Source organism: Kogia breviceps, chromosome 7 (assembly GCF_026419965.1).
Source record: "Kogia breviceps isolate mKogBre1 chromosome 7, mKogBre1 haplotype 1, whole genome shotgun sequence".
Classification (NCBI taxonomy): domain Eukaryota; kingdom Metazoa; phylum Chordata; class Mammalia; order Artiodactyla; family Physeteridae; genus Kogia; species Kogia breviceps.
Window position 1 is genome coordinate 113,323,824 of NC_081316.1, and position 19,035 is coordinate 113,342,858.

At 50.2% G+C, this 19,035-nt stretch overlaps 2 protein-coding genes across 4 annotated transcripts in view; one reads left to right on the forward strand and one right to left on the reverse strand.

The window, feature by feature from the left end:
- The first annotated feature begins 482 nt into the window (after positions 1-482).
- VSIG10L2 (V-set and immunoglobulin domain containing 10 like 2) lies at positions 483-10,538 on the forward strand. Its single transcript, XM_059070295.1, is given in 18 exon segments — positions 483-668; positions 2,140-2,518; positions 2,521-2,616; positions 2,889-2,940; positions 2,942-3,006; positions 3,009-3,155; positions 4,787-5,146; positions 6,434-6,666; positions 8,025-8,114; positions 8,116-8,359; positions 8,477-8,561; positions 8,774-8,890; positions 8,892-8,949; positions 8,952-9,045; positions 9,750-9,875; positions 10,062-10,159; positions 10,248-10,300; positions 10,460-10,538. Coding segments are annotated over 18 exon segments (2,562 nt in total).
- A 4,505-nt stretch (positions 10,539-15,043) lies between these two features.
- CDON (cell adhesion associated, oncogene regulated) overlaps positions 15,044-19,035 on the reverse strand; it is a 99,059-nt gene continuing 95,067 nt past the window's right edge. For all 3 annotated transcript variants that reach the window (XM_059068472.2, XM_059068473.2, XM_067039261.1), the window contains exons 19-20: positions 16,152-16,426; positions 15,044-15,310 (exon numbers count right to left, since the gene is read on the reverse strand). In XM_059068472.2, coding sequence (XP_058924455.1) covers positions 15,147-15,310; positions 16,152-16,426 — 439 coding nt within the window. In that variant the 3' untranslated portion in view covers positions 15,044-15,146. The remainder of the gene's footprint in view (positions 15,311-16,151; positions 16,427-19,035) is intronic.

Consider the following 19,035-nt stretch of genomic DNA (forward strand, 5'->3'; position numbering starts at 1 on the left):
CAGGCCTGCAGGTTGGCTCAGAGAAGCAGAGAGGTGAGTGCAAGACAGGAAGAGGCCGGGAACGAGAATCCCCTGGCCCCGGGTTTAACAAGGGTCACAGTCTGGCGCGACGCTGCCCATGGCGCTGCGGAGGTTCCTGGAAAGTGAGGCAGTGGCCGGAAACCTGGGCAGTTGCTGCAGCCACAGCACTCCCTCCGTCCAAGGATCGGGGAGCCCCACGGAGCTGCTGCGTCCTCTCAGAGCGCTGAGTTCTGTCCAGCCTTGCTCATGGGCCTGGGTGAGGGCCCAGCAAAGCAGTGGAGTCAACGTGCCCTGGTACATGGTGGCCAGGAAATAAATGTTTACTAGACGGATAAACAAAACCCTAACAGTACGTAACTGAGAAAGGTTTTGAGTCTTCTTGTCAGAGAGAAGGAACTTAGCGGTTCCACGGACCCCTGGCCAGCTCAGAGGTGGCACCGCTTCAGGTGGGTGGGAACAGCATGGAAGAGGCCCAAAGGTGGGGAGCCAAGTGGGGCGTGGGGAATGAAGCCGTCGGGGGAAAGATTGGAGAGAATTCGAGCGCGTTCGCGAGATGTGGACAGCGGTGCTGTCTCCTGGAGGGTGGAAAACACATGGCACATCCAGCACACGCCTGGCAATGGTTGGGAACTCCGATTAGCATCCAGGTAGAGAAGAGGAGGGCTGGACATGCTGTTTCAAATATTGGATGACTTTCATTTGGAAGAAGAATTTGAATAGTTTTGCAAAGTTTCATGGGAGGAACTCGACCCCTAGGATAGATGTGTCGGAAAAGCAGATTCCAGTTCAACCTAAACACGAAGAGGGCAAGAATGAGCATTGACTGAACGTGCGCTGTGGCCCGTGGGCTTACGAGGTGCTGGAGGTGTGGGGCCGCAGCCTCTCTCTCCAATGCCCTGAAGAGGTAGTTATTATTATGCTCGTTTTAAAGATGAGGACGATGAGGCTCAGAGCAGGCACGTTGCTTGCCCACCGTCGTGCCGCTAGTACACCGCCCTCTTGATGCTGGTCAAGGGGAGAGGCTGAAGGGCATGTGTCCCGAAGGCTGCAGAGGGGACTCCTGTGAGGCGAGGGAGGTCCCACTGACCCGCTCGGAGCCTTCAGCCTGGTTCTCTGAAACTTCAGCTCAAACCAGTCAAGAGTCTGGGTCCTCAAGCACGTCCTTATGCCTCCTCTTTTCTAAGTTTACTTGAGAGACCCCTGCAGGCTGACCCCTCATTGCGGAAGTTGGGAGTTAGACCAGGGCTCCAATCCCAGCTCCTCCACCTACCGTGTGGTTTTAGATGAAGTGATTTCATGTTTCAGAGTCCGGAGGGATGTTATTGTCATTACAGTTAAGATCAGTAGGTGATGCAGGGGAAGAGTCCAGTGCAGGGCATGGCACGGGGGGCACTCAGTCAACGGAAGCTGGCGTGAACGAGCCCTGTGGCTCGGTTGTCCTCCGACGCACTTATTTTCTTAAGTCTGCTGAGGCTCTTTACAGTATGCTGACCACAAGGGACAGAAGAACAGGGAGCTCAGGCGGGTCCTGGGGTTCCATGCTGGGCCCCGAGCAGGAAAGAACGCCTGCTGGCCTGCCTCACCCATGATGACTGTTTCCTGCCTGACTCCCCGGGAGACCGGAAGCTCCATGAGGGCGGGGATAAGTGGCTCATTTGTCACTGTTGCCTGTGCCTGGCCTGGAGCAGGTGCTCCATAATTAACAGTTGACGGATGGATGCTCGACGTGCTGACGGCAGGCTGGGGCTGTCTTCCTTTTGCTGCAGTGGGTCTGGAATCCCGCTGGGATCCTTACTCAGAGATCTCTGGGGCCTGAACTGCCATTGGCCACGTACATCTCCTGAGTCTCGGGAGTCATTGGCTGATCATCAGATTGACTTCTGGATGCTTGTTAAAATACAGATTCCTGGGCCCTGAGCCCTCCCCACCCCAACCCAGGGGATTCTGACTCAGGAGTCTGGGATGAAGCCCAGGAATCTATATTTTTATCAAGCTTTCCAAAAGGTCTGATGGGAACCTCTGTTCCAGTGTCCCACCCCACCCATTTCTACAGCACAGCCCGACAGGAAGCTCCGTGGGCTCCCTCAGAAACCGTCTCTTGTCCACCAACTCCAAAAGGGCTTATGCTGCCTTATCAAACCCTGCCCAGCCAGCCCACCCTACAGACCGGTAACAGAGATTCTGGGCGAGGACGGGGAGCAGGGGACCCCAGAACTGCCCAGACAGCCTGCGTTGCCTCTGTCTCCAGGGCAGCCCCAGGTGACCCCAGGAGTACCAGAGGAGGCCCCCTCCATCCAAGGAGTGCAGGGCGGCTCTGTGGAGCTGGCCTGTGGCTCCTGGCCTGCCCCCCTGGTGGTCTTCTGGAGCTTCGCCCCCCTGGGCCCACTGATTCCACAGCTTGTGGCCGTCACCAACAGAGCAGAGTCTAAGGTGGAGGCCGGGGCGTTGGCTCTGGGGGCCGTGAGTCTGCAGAACAGCAGCCTGGTGCTGGGGATGGTGGGAAGGGGGCCCACGGCCACTTCCTGTGCCAGGCCTGACACGAGGCTGGAGGCCAGCTCCACACCACCTACTCCCCCCTCGCTCTGGCCGTGCTGGGTGAGGGGCCCGGCCAGGGACCCAGGCTGGCTTGAGCTGCATTGCATGGGGCTTTGCATCTTTTTGCATGTGTTTCCCATCGTGTTCTGCCCGGCTTGGGTTCTACGCGGACCTCCTCCAGGTAGTGGGGAAACCTGGGATCATGAGGAAGGGATGCTCAGGGCCCAGTGGGTAGGCCGAACCCTGCCAGCAAGCGCTGGGGCTGCTGGACACAGCTGGGCATGACCCGGGTCTGTGATAACAAACACAGGGCCTCTCCCTCCTTTGGCCAGTGCCCCTGTCAAAGCCTCAGATGCAGCTGAGTGACCTTTCCCCAGTGGAGGGACCTCTGTGGTGGCCACACGTGGGAGGTCACAGAGCCCGTGACCTTTGCCTGGTAGCCTCAGGCACCCGAGGCCCTGGAGAGGCCCTGGTAGGGCTCACGAAACATCTGATCCAGCTGGACCCAGTCAATCAGACACACCTGGGCTGGTACATGTGCACTGCCCACAACACCGTCAACTGGCTGAGCAGTGATGGAGACTTCCTGGATATCATCTGTGAGTCAGAATGGTCTTGGGGGAGGGGTCAGGGCTTGCACCCACCTACCCACCTAGGCTTGGCCTCTTGACACACCTCAGGGCCCCTAGGAGTACCCTAGCCCTCCAAGAGGCTGCAGTAGGCAAGAGCTCAAGGCATTATACCCATTGGTGCCAAATATGGCTCTAGTGCAACGGGTTTTCACCTTTTCAAGGTCATGGGCCCCTCTTACCAGGAAAATGTGCATACGTTCATAGTCACAATTTTACCCATAATTTCAGGGGTGGCTCAGAAAGTCTACCTTTGACCGACTGAACCCTGAAGAAACAGGGAGGGGGCCACAGTGAGAAGAGAGGGTGACAATTTGGTGCTAAGTCTGAGGCTGAGAAGCTGAAGTTAGAAATCAGAAGCTTCTGTTGAAAGCAGGCACGCATAGCAAACAAAGGATTACTTTTCAGAAGAAAGATCTCCAAAACAACCAGTGAGGAAGAAGCAGCAATCCATACAAAAGTGGACAAAAGACTAGAATAGTTATGTCAGTGAAGAGAACCCATGAAGCTAATTAACTTCTAGAAATTTTTTCAAAAAAATTTTTAAATTTAAAAATGAAATCAGTGATTTGTGTGAGAGATGTAGATCAGCATAGTCTAGAGCTGCACTGGCCAGAAGGGTAGCCACTTGCATGACTTTGATCATCTGGGATGTGGCTGAAGCTAACTGAGATGTGCTCTGAGTATAAAATGCACACTAGATTTTGAAGACTTAATCTAATATATATATATGGGCTCATCAATACTTTTTATATTGATTGTACCTCGAAACCATCATATTCTGCATGTGTTTGGTTCAACCAAAAATATTACTAAAATTGTTAAAACCTATCGGTGTTTTTTTGCTTGGTTGGGTTTGGTTATTTTTCCTTTCTGAGATTTGGAGAATTTAACACATCTGTGGCACACGTCCACCTATTGGACAGTGCTGGTCTAGAGGATTTAAGGAGCTAGGGCTCTGCCTAACGATGTCCACTAACGATGGTGGTCTGTGCAAACTGTGAACTGAGGACCGTGGAGGAGACAGGTGAGCAGTTGTTGGGAAAGACGTAGGAGCAGAAGGAAGCAGGCAGAGGGTTCAGTCCTGTGTGTGAGTCAGGGAGAGGGGGGCACAGGAGACAGGGGAGGGCGGTGACCCAAAGATGTGAGGAGGGCTGGCTGCTGGGAGCATGGTCAGGGCATCTTCCCACCCCGTTTTCCTCCCTCTCCGGTCTAAAGGGACCAACTGCCCCAGTCCCAAGAAGCCTCTCAATCCCAGACAAATGGGCAGGACTGGGGGCCCTGCCTCTTTTCTGGGTAGCCTGCTTTTGCCCATCCCCCACCCCAACTCAGCCGCTAGTCCCTCAGGGAGGCCCTCACGGTTACACCTGCCCTCTCCAGCTCTCCCAGCCTGGGGTGCTCCCCTCCACAGACTCTGATCGCCTACATTGGACTTTGCCGTTGATCCCTGCACCCTGAGTTCCTGGGGACCTTCGCACAGTACTCGACACAGTTGGCGCATAATAGACGCTCACTGGATGGTGAGTGAATTCAGCAGAGGCTATATGAGCGCATGAAGGAATGAAGGCTGGGAGGTGTGACAAGCCTTCCTTGCCCTCCAGATGGTCCAGACAATCCTGTGATCCCCGTGGAGCCGCTGGGCTCCAGTGAGGAGGGGTTTGGGGCCAGTGAAACGGAAGAGGTGACCCTGAGCCGCCCGGCTGCAGCCAGCGCCCCCAGCCGCTATGTGTGGCTCCGTGACCACACTCGGGGCCACGCTGGACCCACCTACGTCGTCGTCAGTGCCGGCCGCGTCCACACAGGCCTATACACCTGCCTGGCCCGCGGCAGCTGCCCGGACACCCGCGCACAGAGCAGCGGCCAGGGCACCATCTACTGTGAGTGTGTGCTGAGGGGCCGCCCACGGCTGGAGCCCCCAGGGTCCCGTGCTCTGGCAGAGTCCAGGGGCCCTGGTGTGCAAGGTGAGGGAGGTCTGGGGAACTGGATGGAGCCTCAGAGCGGGTGTCAGGGGGTTGGGGGAGAGGCTGGGAAAACCGTGGGGAGGGGCAGGGAGAGGGGCAGACCCTATGCAGACCCCTCCCCGAGGGATGCTTCCCGTGGCCCTGGGGGCTGGACTGAGGCCAGAGAAGGCTAATGCCAGTGAGGCAAAGTGGCTGGGGCAGAGCAGAGGACGGGAGATGGGAGACTTCCCAGTGGGGCCTCCGGGGGGGGCCTCTGGGATTCCTCAGGGACTCTGAACACCCGCCCCTCCCCCAGCCCCTGCCTTTGACCGGAGGGCTCAGCCTCTTCCTCGCCAGCCCCTCAGAGGGATCACTCCTTTCCCGCTCACCCATTTCTCCCTGCTTCCTTTACCCTTGACACCTCTGGCCTCCAGGCTCCCAGCCGCCCCCGGGGCTGCGGTGCGCTGCCTTGGGACCTGCTTCTCCACCCAGATGCCCCCGGGGGGCAGCCCTCCTGTACTGTACCCCCCACCCTTGGGGCACTGACTCCGGTCTGCACCTGGCCTGCGGGGCTTCCGGCTGCCAGCCCCGGCCCAGCCTGCCCTCTGCGGATCGGACCGTGGGAGTGCACGCAGGAAACAGCAGGGCTCTGCCATTGCAGGCAGGGGAGTGGGCAGGGGCCAGACCAGTGGGACCCTGGGATGCTGGGAGGGGGTCCAGACCACAAGCTCCAGGACTTGCCGTGGAATGAGGAGGTGACAGCACTTGCTCGGTCCCCACCTCCCAGCTTTTCTCTCCTCTCCAGCCCCGGTCTCCACCCACACTGTGGCCTGTCCTCCTCAGTCCTGGCTTAGAGCCCTGCGACACCCTCCTTACCATCTCCCAGCCTCCAGGGAGGCGCTCATGGACCTTACAATTTACTTCTACTGCTCTATTATTGCATGTTGGTCTTGAAATATGCCTTCCGCTTTCTCTCTGCCTTGGAAACACCTACCCGTCTACCAAGACCACGTTTACATGTCATCCTGTCTTGAAAGTCCTCCTCCCTGAAGCCCCAGAGAGTCTGTCTTTCTACCTATACTCTAGCACTCACCAGATTGTATCGCAGTTGTTTGCTTAGCATCTGTTCCCACTATTTCCCCGGCGCATGGTCGGCCCTCAATAAACGGCAAATGAATGAATGATTGAGTGACTGTGTGCCTGGAGGAATGAGTGGGTGAAACAGTAAATGAAGGAGGGAAGGGCGGCTAGGCCTGCCAGCCATTCCTCCTCCTGTAGGGCCATGCCGAGCCCTTGTTCCCTACCTAGGGGAGCCCCTCCGGAGCCCCACCTGCTGGACCATGGCCACCATCAGAGACCAGTTCATCATGCTGAGCTGTGAGTGGCCTGGAGGTGAGCCCCCTGCTGTGCCGAGCTGGTCTGATGGACGGCAGCCGACCTCGGGCACCAGTGGCTGCTCCTCTCTGGCCGTCCACCTCCTCCAGGCCCAGGACGAGCTGGCTGGCAGGGAGTTCACGTACCGGGGCACTCACCCACTCAGGGTCACCCGACGCCCTCTGCCGGCTCCAGCTAGGTGAGTTGGGGCTGGAGACTCGGTTCTGGGGCGGGGTGGGAGCAGCAGCCCTTTGGAATCAGGATGAAGGGCTCTGGCGGCAGCTGCGCTGGAATTAAGTCAAGACACTGTGTCACCTCACCTCCCAGGGACTCAAATGTTTTGATCCATACAATCAGGGGCCTTGGTCTAGGTCTGTGTTGTCCAATAAAAAATATAATGTGAACCATATATATATATATATATATATATATATATATATAATTTAAAATTTTCTAGTAGCCACACTTAACAAAGTAGAAAGAAACAGTGAAACATTTTATTTAGCTTGATATATCCAATATATTATCATTTCAACATGTAGTAATAAAATTATTAATGAGATATTTTACATTCTTTTGTTTCATGCTGTCTTCAAAATCTGGTGTGTGTATTTATAGTGACGGCACATCTCAACGTGGACTGGCCACATTTCAAGTGCTAAATAGGCACATGTGTGTTTGGAGGGGGAGCCATTACTGGACAGCACCATCTAGACCATGAGGGATTCTGTCACCCTCATTTGCATCAATTTGCATGAGAGATGCCTGACTATATTCTTGACTTGCATTAATGTTTCAGGTGCCAGAGGGCTCTCTCTGCCTCTTCCACTCCCTCTATTCGTTTTTGGTCTGATTTCCTTCTCTGTCTTTGTCTGGCCCTGGCAGTCCTATTTATTGCCAACTCAAGAAAAAAAGAATTAAATATTGAAGAAAAAATTTCAGAAAAGTAAGCAGCAGAGCTGCCACATAGAACAATTCTCACAAAATGATTCATATCTTGGTCTCCAAACGTTGGGTGACTAGCATGTTTTCAGGGAGGTCCACCACTCAAAATATTTCCTTCCCTTCTTACTCAGTCTCAGGACTGGAAATTCCATCATAGGAGATTCACGGACACCTGAAACCCTGGGTCCCTAAGAGTCAGTCCATAAAAACTGAGCACCTGCTATGTATGGGCCCTGTCCTGTGCCCTGGTGGAGAGGTTGTGGGCCTTTAGGGGGAAGGAGGCCCTTTGCCATGTGCTAGGAGGAGGTGCTTAATGCAGACGTGAATAGGGCAGGGGCCCCACCTGTAGGATCTGCTTCAGGGTTGGGTGGGAGAGGAGCATCAAGGAACACAGCTGCTATCAGTAAAGCCTGGAGCAGATGGTGACAGGAATTTGGCATAGCATGAGAGCCTGTAAGAGGAGGCGGACCGGGCCATTACAGGCTCCACTGTCAACCCCACAGGCCCCGTCTCCCCTGTCCCCCGCCATCTCCTCCACTGCTGGCCAGCACCTCGCTTCCAAGCCTCTCCACTAGCCCAGACACAGGGGGCACCTTCTAGCCTTACCCTGTCTGTTCCTGTGGAAGCTCCACAGCTGGCAGTGGCTGAGCCCTGGGTGTCAGTGCTGGAGGTGGGGAGATGCCTGGCTGGGATGTGCCCTGCTGGGGGACACGCCACCTGCCCAGCTCCTCTGGCTGGGACCCCAGCAACGGCAGGTGGAGCCAGGCACTTCGGGGTTCATGCTGCACCCTGAGGGTGCCCAGCTGCGCCTCAGTGTCCAGGATGCCCACCCAGCACGCCACAATGGCACCTACCAGTGCAAGGCCCGAAATGCCTTGGGCAACAGCAGTCAGAGCATCCTGCTGCAGGTGCCGAGTGAGTGAGGGGTAGCGTGTGTGGGGGGAGGGGGCGGGGAACCTCCAGCCATTGCCCTTTAGGTGGAGAGGTACAGGGATTCCCTGCTCCAAAGCTGGGAGGCGTTATCTTTCTCAGACACAGGGCCTCAAAAAGCACAAGACCCACTGAACGTGAATCGGATGCACTCGAGTTCAGGCAAACAGAACTCCACGCAGTCAGAGTAACCTCCTGTTCCTCCATTTACAGAGGAGGAAATCGAGGCCAGTGTGTAAGGCTAGGGTAACACAGACTAAAACTACACGGAAGTGGTCAACGTTACAACCCCGATTCGCACGTCACCAGCTTTTCTCAACAAATCCGTAATAAGCATGCGCACGCGCAGATGGTTGTTGGTAGGCGCGCATGCGCCTTGTGTCCCCACCCACGCCCCAGGATATCCAGCTACCCGCAGCTTCACGTCACCGTCAGCAGCCTGACCTACGGGAGACGCCAGAGAGAGGTGCAGCTGCCATGGGCCGTCCGAGGCCCGGGGGCACGCAGAGCATCTCTTTCCTGGGGCTTGGGAGACCGCAGCTGGTGACATCGAGCTGGAGAGCAGGGGCCGGCGGCCGCGGGGCGCTTGGACCCGGGGGTCCTCTATGCCTTCCACGTCCTGGCTCTGAATCACCGCACAGCTGGACACCCCTCTGAGGTGAAGACACCAGGTGCCGTAAGGTTAGTGCCGTGGAGCGACCCAGCTTTGCTCCACCGAACCGAACCCGGGGGCACCTTCCTGTTCCCACGGCATCCCCGACTCTGTCCCTTCGCTTCCTTCCTCCTGAGTCCCTCCACCCCCAGCCCCCCCAGCCTCTGTCCTCTTCTGCACCCACCCCTCAGGTGACCCCCACTGCTTCCTCTCCCCTCCGTCCCCTCCCGGGGAGGTTCTGGAGGCCGAGGCCTAGGGGCGGGAGCCACAGTACACTTGACTCAGAAGCAATAGGGAAAGCGGAGGTGCAGGTGCTGGTGATTAAATAAGGATGGGGGCCCGACTCTGCGCCGCAGCCTCACCTCCTGGGACACAGGTGGGCTCGTGGCTTCCTGCAGCTCTTTCTCCATCCTGGGAATTCCTTACGTTAAGCCGCCCTTTCCTTCAGCCCCAGGCTGCCGAGATAACTGGCCTGCTGCCTCCCGTGCCAGATATAGGGGACTTGGCTGGGGACTCAAAACCTTAAGAATACAGGCACGCAGAGCATCTCTTTCCTGGGGAGAGACCTGGTCTCCAGGTTTTCTGTGTCAAGGCTTGCTCTTGATCACCCACTTCAGGTGGAGGGGAACTGGATGAGCAGCGCACAGCCTGCTTGGTACCCTATAAGCCACTGTTGCCAAGTTCAGCGGCGGCTCTAAACCTATGCCGTGCAAGCCCTCCTAGCGGAGCCCCCCTTCAGCGCCTATCCTGCAGTGCTGGATGCGGCAGGCACAGGAATGGTAGTGGCAATGGTGACCTCTCTGCTGGTGTTCCAGTGTGCTGCCCGGCACCTGGACACCTTCCCCTGTGGTGGGAAGCTCAAGGGCAGGGTTGCTTGACCCTGTAAGGTGGCCCCATAAGACGTAGACTCCCCTGGGCAAGGAATCTAGGCTCTTCCTTAGTTGTGACCTCTCCCCAATGCTAGATGTCCACCAGGGCTCCAATCCCCAACCTCGGGCATCTAGGGCCACCCCCTTCTGGGTTCCTGAGTCTCAGGGAAGGGAGGGTTGTTCTCCGGAGACCTGCGCTGGTTGCTCAAGAAACACCCGTCTTCATTCTCTTCCTACCGGCTTTGGGCGATTGCTTGTTCCCAGGTGAGTATGGAAGCCCAGTCATTCTGGAGGTCGGGAACGCTGGGAGAGTGTAATTGTCACTAACTTTACTCTCACACTTCACCCTCAGGGAGCAAAGTCACCAATATCGGGGTCCAAGGGGTGCCCCCGAGGCAATGACAGGTAAGCTTGATTTTACCCCCAAAGCCAGGAAACAGTCCTGAGTTTCATGCGTGATACTGTCGTCTCTCTTGTCCTCTGGGAACAATCTGGGGCACCCCCAGGGCATCTCTCTCTCCTTTGCCTGTGTCTGTTCTTTGTCGGCACTGAACCACCACCCAGCACCCCGGGTTCGCATCCTGCACAAGAATTCACGGAGGTTCCAGTAAACGTCACCATCACAGGGACTGCCACACCATGAGGCCTCAAGGGGAAGGTGCCAACGCGCTTAGGGGAGAAGGTGGGGGTGGGAACATCCCCTCGGTCACACTGAGTGTTAAAGCCAAGGTAGCTAAGACCCCAGCTACCCCTTCCCACTGAATATCCGGCTTTTACAACCAGCACGAGGCTCAACTGCAGGGCCTCTAAATGACTTGATTATGAGACAAGTCCTGGCCCAGCTTGTGGAAGACAGAGGTGGAAAGACGAGGAAGACACACGACTGGGGAGAAGACCGGCCGGCTGTCCCAGGGCAAGTGAGAACCACGTTGCCGGGAACAGTGTCTGGTGCCGTAGGAGCCACTGCCTGCTTCCGCACCAAGTCCGTGAACTGAGAAATCCCTCGATAAATCACACGTAATGCTCTCACCCACCAGTGGAGGATTATTCCGATTGCAGCTCCCACAGGGAAAGGCTGACCTGGCTTCAGCTGGGCCCCAGGTCTCCCTACTGGGAGAAGCTAGGAGATGGGAAGCAAGATCTGCAGGCGTGTGTGCCCTTCATTCAGCTCTAGCAAGAGATGTGCTCTTCTAGTTCTTTCCACATCCCAAGTTCCTTCCCCAAGAACACGAGCTTCTACTGTAGGACCAGCTGAATCAGGGCTGGTAGCAGAGCCAGGTGCCCAGGGCCTTTGTCTCCCTTTCACCTTTCACGTAGGAATAGCACCGAGCCTGTCGTGGTCAAAGGGCCTCACAGTTGCTAGACCCTGGAGTCCGTGCCAACAAGACAGGACAGGGTTCTTGCCACCAGGCTTGGGGAGCTGGCTGAGAGGGGACCCGGGCAAGCCAAAGTCACACTCTGTCAGCCGCCAGCATGACTCACTGACTCCAAGCACGTGTGTCTGACATCTGGGTGAAACACAAATGCACGCTTGTTCCACTGCTTGGAAGAGTCAGCAGAGCTGCCTCCGCAGGGGACTCAGATGAGAAGAAACAGCGAGAGAGCCAAGGGATGGTCCTGCCAGGAATCAGGAAAGTGGCGCCTGAGAGGAGACGGAAAACTGACAGAAGCTAAGTTCTCCTTAGGTTCTCACAGATTCAGACTTTAAAGCAAAGCTGCTGCTGCTTTTTTTTTTTTTTTTTTTTTTTTCTGTACGCGGGCCTCTCACTGTTGCGGCCTCTCCTGCTGCGGAGCACAGGCTCCGGACGCGCAGGCTCAGCGGCCACGGCTCACGGGCCCAGCCGCTCCGCGGCACGTGGGATCCTCCCGGACCGGGGCACGAACCTGCGTCCCCTGCATCGGCGGGCGGACCCTCAACCACTGTACCACTAGGGAAGCCCAAAGCTGTTTCTTGAGCCTAAAATTCTACCCTGGGGTTCATAGGGACATGGCTCTAGGTAAACGGTAAAAATAGGTGAGGTCTCAGAAGGGACTCCTCTTCATCACTCTCCTGGGTTAACTCACTGGGCTCTGGGATGTGCATAGGGGATTTTCAGGGGAGGACAGGGGGTCCAAAAAATGTCAGAGTGAGATGTACACCCACCCCAACCACAGGCTATAAGCAGCTTTACACAAACAGGAGCAATCAGAGGATCCCCATCTTCACATGCTACTCTACATGAAAGCAGCATTCTCTTTTAATATAAAATCAAATCAACAAAATAAAACCTGTCAAAGCTACATCATTTAAAATATGTACAATTTCAAACATTACCACTTTAAGGAAAATAAAACATACTTTTCAATATGATACAGAAACATGCATCTTAAAAGTCATTGCTTTAAAAGAGAGCGACACAGATGAAATTCAGTTATAAAGTTAACTTCTTGGCAGTACTGTAGCTGGAATGAGATTTGCATCACAATCAGCTTAGTAAGGATGTATTGGTCCTTGAGGACTCATTCAACAAAAACAAAACCCAGAAAGAGATGCTTTTTCTAAAGACCACTTCAAAAGGTTGAAAACATGGCCATTTCACTTACATCTTGTAGAGCGCCCATCAACAGACAACCAGTGCAAAACCAAAAGAAGGAAAAAAAAGGAGCTAGCGAAATTATATAGTAGGAGTGGGGGGAGTTTTATGCTAAAACAGACTCACAGCGAATTCTAAGAGGAGAAGGAACACGAAGAGGCCTGACGGATTACAGGATCGCTATTACGCTGAGAGAAGGTCAAATGGGCCGGTCATGGAGAGAAATGAGGGCTCGGGGAAGACCAGGCAATAAGCTCAGAGCTCTGCCTATGGAGGACAGAGGCAGCTTCTCTCGTTGTGGAGTTAGAGCATCCGAGGAATCCCATGGCGGGGCGGACCAGGGCTTACAGAACTGGACCAGTTCCATCGGGAGAGTAAACCACAATGCTTTCGGAAAGCAGTATGGAAAAACGGAAGGAGCTCAGATTACAGCTCCAGATAAGTTCAAATGCAGGTTCTGTGGCTCACCTGTGTGACCTGGGGACTTTACCACCTACTCTGTAGATGTGTCTTAACAGTAAGATTTGAGATAGCAGTAACAAGCACCAGCACAGTGCCTGGTACACAGCAGTTACTTCACACATGTTAGAGCCATCGCCCACGCTGTACTTTCCTCTGACTTCCTGGCAAGTGACATTAGGTAGGACTGTTTTGGGTGACTGTGCAGGGCTAAAAGTTCAGAACAACTCATGGTTACAGAGCACTCATAACTCCTAAACGTGAAGGCAATTATATATATATTTATATTTATATATCTCAATATATAAAGGCATTTTTTTATAAATAAAATACAATAAAAAGGATAACACTTAAAACAGCGTTACTAATAATATAAATAAAGCAGTCCACAATGAGATTGCCCTAAAGATAAAGTTGTTTTCTCTTCCTAGTGGACAAATCCCATATTCAAAGTCAATCTTTAAAAGCAGTTTATGACCTAAGGCTCATGCTAATACACCTCTGTTTCCTGAATCAAAATGACTGCCTACAAACATTTACCCCCCAGTTTCTAAAACTCCCTTTGTGACTGTATTGCCGTAACTTGACTGGCAAACACAGGGTATATCTTTATATTCTGTGTGCTAGGACTTTGTCCTTTGCTAGCCACAGAAGTAAGGGACACAGCTATCCCCCTCCAAAGCTAACTGCATCTAAGCAACATGAAGAATAAATCCAGTATACTACAGGCATGGATGTCCGGAATGGAGAACCTGACTCTGCAGCATCCCTGATACCCGACTATGAAATTATATCGACTACATTCTACTCAAAGTAATTCTTGCATAGTGACTCAGCTCACAAGGCACATTCCACTAACAGTTCTATTTATAAAGTATATAGACAAATGTAAGGGGATATTGATGCATTTATATAGAAAGTCGATTAGTACAGTATTCTAGTCTATTTCACTGCAATTGTTGGGAAACTGTAAAATTTTTCCACTTGTGCTGGAATTGCTTGACTCTTAGGTAGAATCTGTTTCCTTCCCCAAAGGGATGCACAGTCCAGAAAAGAGCAGTGATCCATAAAGCTTGACTCAGCTATTAAATACACTTAGAGTGTTGTTTTGTTTTGTTTTAGATGTGGAGAAGAAAAGCCTTCCAAGGGCAGCTGCAAATGTCCTTGTCACTCAGAGGCAGCAATAATTGTGATTTATGAGCTCTGCTAATCAAAGCTTTAGGTGCCTGTTACAATGATGACATTCAGAATAAACGTCTGGAAACTTCAAACCTCCAGATTATTTTCTGACACTCCCATCTTCCAGGTATTGCCCAAGCTGGAAATCAGAAAATATTGATTTTCAGGGGCTGTGGTACCATGACACATCCTATACTAATGGGAGAGCTTCTGCCGAGATAGTCCCCCCAGAACCTTCCCTTTTTAAAAAAAATGCAGATCTTTCTCTTCCAGTCAATACTTGAAAGTCTTACTTTGCTCCTACTCTTAGAAACAGTCAAAAAGAGTCCCATGGTGACCATGTTATAAACAAATGCAATTTTAAATTTTAGTAGGCATTCTTTTTCTCTCTGGCCTTGGCTCCCTTTCTGCCTTCTGCAATAACCCAACCAGACTTAACCACCACCATGTCCATGACACTCTTTGTGATTAGTGCCTAGAAAGCTGGACATAACTTGTGCCCATGTGCACACAGTCTATAGGTCAACTCTCACTTCTGTGGAAGGCACTCATCAAATTCACAAGACATCTGTTATTACAAACATCAGGCTACAACTGTGGTTGACTACAGATGTTCTCAGAAAGTCTGATAACGTGATAGTGAAAGACAGCTTTCCATCTGAAACGTTCCAATGGCCTGTGCAAGTCTCCCTTAGCGAGTCAGCCAATAGGTGGGATCCTTGTAGGAGGGGCTCTTACTGTCGCTGAGGCTCTTGGACAACATGGAATGATCCCACTGCTTTCATATGATTGAAAACTATGCCAAACCAGGTTGTTTACTACTGAGGGGGAAGGAAGAAATAGGGAGGGAAACTTTTAAGGCATAAATAATATAAAAGGGCACGCATTTTAAGATACATTCATATGACGTTACTACTACAAAAAATAAATAATGATTTTTCTCTGAAATTGAATTAATGTCCTTCACACAGTCCATCCCCAGGCCTGTTTTGTGCAGTTACTGGCTTGAAGTGGAAACATGACGAGGCACTGCCACATCCTCAGGTTTCCTGGGATTGCTGAAGGACCCCTGAAGGGCTGTCTACAGGAATGCCAGGAGGAGACCATGGTGTCTTTTCAGTGCAGTCCTTTGAAACAGGTGGCAAAATAAGAGGATTCCAACTTAAAATGTTGTTCTCTGTTTCTGAAGGCACACAGCTGTCTCCTGGAAAACAAAGGTTTGGAAGCATTATGAAATGATCAAGGCTGATTCTTATCAAAGCAGTCTACAAACATTACCTTGAGCAATAAAGAAAGAATCATGAGCAAAATCAGAGCCCAGTTACATTTAGTTTGAATTTGAGGGAGACAGTAGGTTTAAAAGGTTTAAAATAAAGTTGAGCTCTCATGAACAGTTATACAATTCATCTCAGTTGGTTAAAGGAAACCCCTTAAAAGCCCCAAAATTACCATCTTAAAGAAAGGCTACAACTCCAGAATCAATTCAAATGAAAAAGCTCAGGATCACAAAATGCATCCTTCTAGCAAGTCTACTTTCAGGTACAAACTGAATCAAAGCCTATTTGGATTTATTTTCCAAAATGTTCTCAGGATGAACAACCTGAGATGAATGGTGTACATAACAACATTTCAAAGAACTCTTTATTGAGTCAACTTTTTTTTTTTTTTTTTTTTTTTTTTTTTTTTTTTGTGGTACGCGGGCCTCTCCCTGCTGTGGCCTCTCCCATCGCGGAGCACAGGCTCCGGACGTGCAGGCTCAGCGGCCATGGCTCACGGGCCCAGCCGCTCCGCGGCATGTGGGATCCTCCCGGACCGGGGCACGAACCCGCGTCCCCTGCATCGGCAGGCGGACTCTCAACCACTGCGCCACCAGGGAAGCCCAGAGTCAACTTTTTTTAAAGTATCCAATACCTCCCCACCCAATATCTAAGAAATATGTGAGTTGATCACAGAGAGGACATTCTGAAAGCATCACCTTTCCTGATACAGTTCTTAGTTAACTGAAGACTATCTAGAAACTTAAGATTTATAATGTCTTGCTGTACCTCTGTTGAACTCTGCTGCAACTTCCACACAATCAGAGTTGGTCTCATTTCTATTGTCTTGACAGCAAATATGCTGAGCAGGTCTTCGTGCCTTGTCATCTTCGATGCTCTTCTCAGGTGACTGACCACAGTGAGGGACTGTGGAAGCCAGACATACAGGCATCTTCATGTGAATGAGGGGCTTCATTTCCAAACCATCCTGAGGATAAGGTGCTACCACTGGGACCACAGGAAGGGGGCTGCTGCTGAAAGTGCTGTTGGTTTTGGTGAAACACCTACAAAGGGTAAAAACCAAAAGAAACAGAATTGTATCTAGAGGGATCAATAATTAAAAGTCACTCATTTTGAAATATCATTTGGTATTTTGTATTCACAGATTCTTAAGAAAGATTGATGCTTAGAAATAACTAAACGATTCACTATGATGTGAAATATCAAAAATTAGAGTTAAAGTGAAATACAATAGGAGAATGCATCAAAAAGCAAACCAATTAAGAACGGAACTGTGTATGATGACCTATCCCATGTTTCCTTTGCCTTAGTCCACTGTCAGAAGTTGTCTTCATAATTAAATAGCTCCAGAATATAGCACACAGACGGAAAAGGCCATCCGCACTGGAAGGAATGAAAGAAAAAAAGAGGAAGAGGACAGAAAGCTAAGAAACTTATGGCCACATGAGAGAAATGACCTTATGAAAGCCAACAAAAACACAGTTTTGAAATCAGATATGTTCCCTCTCACTCTTGGAGAAAACACTACAAGAACCAGACACCCAAAATCCAGGTTTTATTTTTCAGTATTTTTCTTTGCAGAATGAATTGCTAGAATTTATTAGTACTGAGCATTCACTTCAATTCTGCCCTACTTTTATTTCTTGCCTTCATCCAAGATATGTGTTTTCTCTAATTTTTTTCCTTCCTGTTCTTCAGATTGGATAATTTCCATTGATCTTCCAGTTCATTGACTCTTGCTTCTGTTTTCTCCAATCTGATTTTAAGCCCAATCAGTAAACTTTCCATTCCAGTTATTTATACTTTTCAGCTTTGGAGTTTCCATTTGATCTTTTTAATTGTTTCTATTTCTCAGATGAAATTCCCCATGTGAATTCATTGTGTGTATATCTTCAAGTCTTTGAGCATATTTGTAACAACTGCTTTAAAGTCATTGTCTACTCCTTGTGATATCTGGATCATCTCAGAGTCAGTTTCTATTGACTATTTTTTTCCCTTGAGTAAGTATCACATTTTCCTATTTCTTTACATGTAGTATAGTCATTTTTTTAACTGGATTTTTCCCTCTGATTTTCTGGTTGTTCTGTTGGCCTCAAACTCCATCCTTCAACACCTTCAATTTGTGTTTTTGACCCAAGATTGGAGAATGCCCTCAGGCAAAAACCCATAAACAAATGTCACCCATTGTCTTTCAAGGTTAGATTTATTCCGCTTCTGCCTGTTTCTGGTTACTCTACAATACTTTCAAATTGTCCAATTTCATCATTATTACCTGTGGATGATCAAGCTAGTCCATCATTAACAGAAACTGGAATCTAAGAAGTATTTATATATAAAATAAAAATATTTTTTATTTATAAAATTAGGAGTGAGAAAAGTCTGGAGAGGACATTTTATTTGGCTTTGATCTGGGTTTGTTAGGTAGGAAACACACAGAAATGACCAGTAGCATGAGGGAGCTAGGCATGTTAGGGAATAAAGAATTCTTTGGACTTCCATCCTTTTAACAAGGGATGGTATGTTTCTGGAGCATAAGAACATCAGTAAAAGGAAGTCCATGCAACTGTTACCAGCATTACTGTTGGTTCAAGTTATTAGAAATGCCAAATCCTAAGCATGAAGACTCGGAACCTGAAAGAGAATAAGACATCTGTCAGGAAACCAAATCCTTAACTTAAATAAGTCCAACTTTAATTTCAAATAGAGAAATATATTCACTATACACTTAGTAGAATTCAGATGCCAGTCACCTGGCATGAAAGCAAAGTATGTCTGTCAGGTATTCATCTGCACAGAATAATTTGACTACAGCATTATCTAATATGACTGTAATTTTAACTTTTAATAATACAGGAAAGATATATACCTGATTGAAAGAAAATCTGTGTTCCCATGCAAGTGTTAAGGCAGTCAAAAGTGGAGGGAACACTGGTGTGGAAGCAAGTTTGCTGGAGTCAGAATCAAAGCACTGTGCTGGACAGATCATGACTCCAGGAGAGCATGGCATTCCTTATTGGTCTGCTGTACAGTTTATTCAACTCTGAACTTAAAATTTTTTTCCGGGGCGCTGCCGAGGGTGAACACGAATCTCTTGACATCAATTTTAAAATGTCCGTGTTATCAGTCTCTTTTTTCATTAGTCTCTTCCACTGTCTCAATACCCAGGGAACCTGAAAATCCCCCTGAATGTATTCAATTCATGAGAATCCACAGACTCTAAACAGGGTAGTCACCCAAAATGTGGGGCAAGTCCAGGGGAAAAATCTTCTTGTTTTTTTTTTTTTGTTTTTTTCGGCCGTGCTGCATGGCTTACAGGATCTTAGTTCCCCGACCAGGGATTGAAGCTGGGGCCACGGCAGTGAAAGTGCTGAGTCCTAACCACTGGAGTTCCAGGAAACTCCTGGAAAAATCTTTTTGCATTCAAACTACTAGTAATGAGAATTTAATAGATATTATATATGTATAAATAACGTTACTTAGAAGAACCCTTTATTCTAAAACCATTTGCTGATACTTTCTCAATGTCAGACACTGTGGTAGACACTGAAAGTATAAAGATAAATAGAGGTTCCAGCTCTCAGTCTAGCAGAGGAGAAAAAGTAAACAAATGGTTACAATATAATGTAGTAAGTGTAATATAAGAAGGTATAAA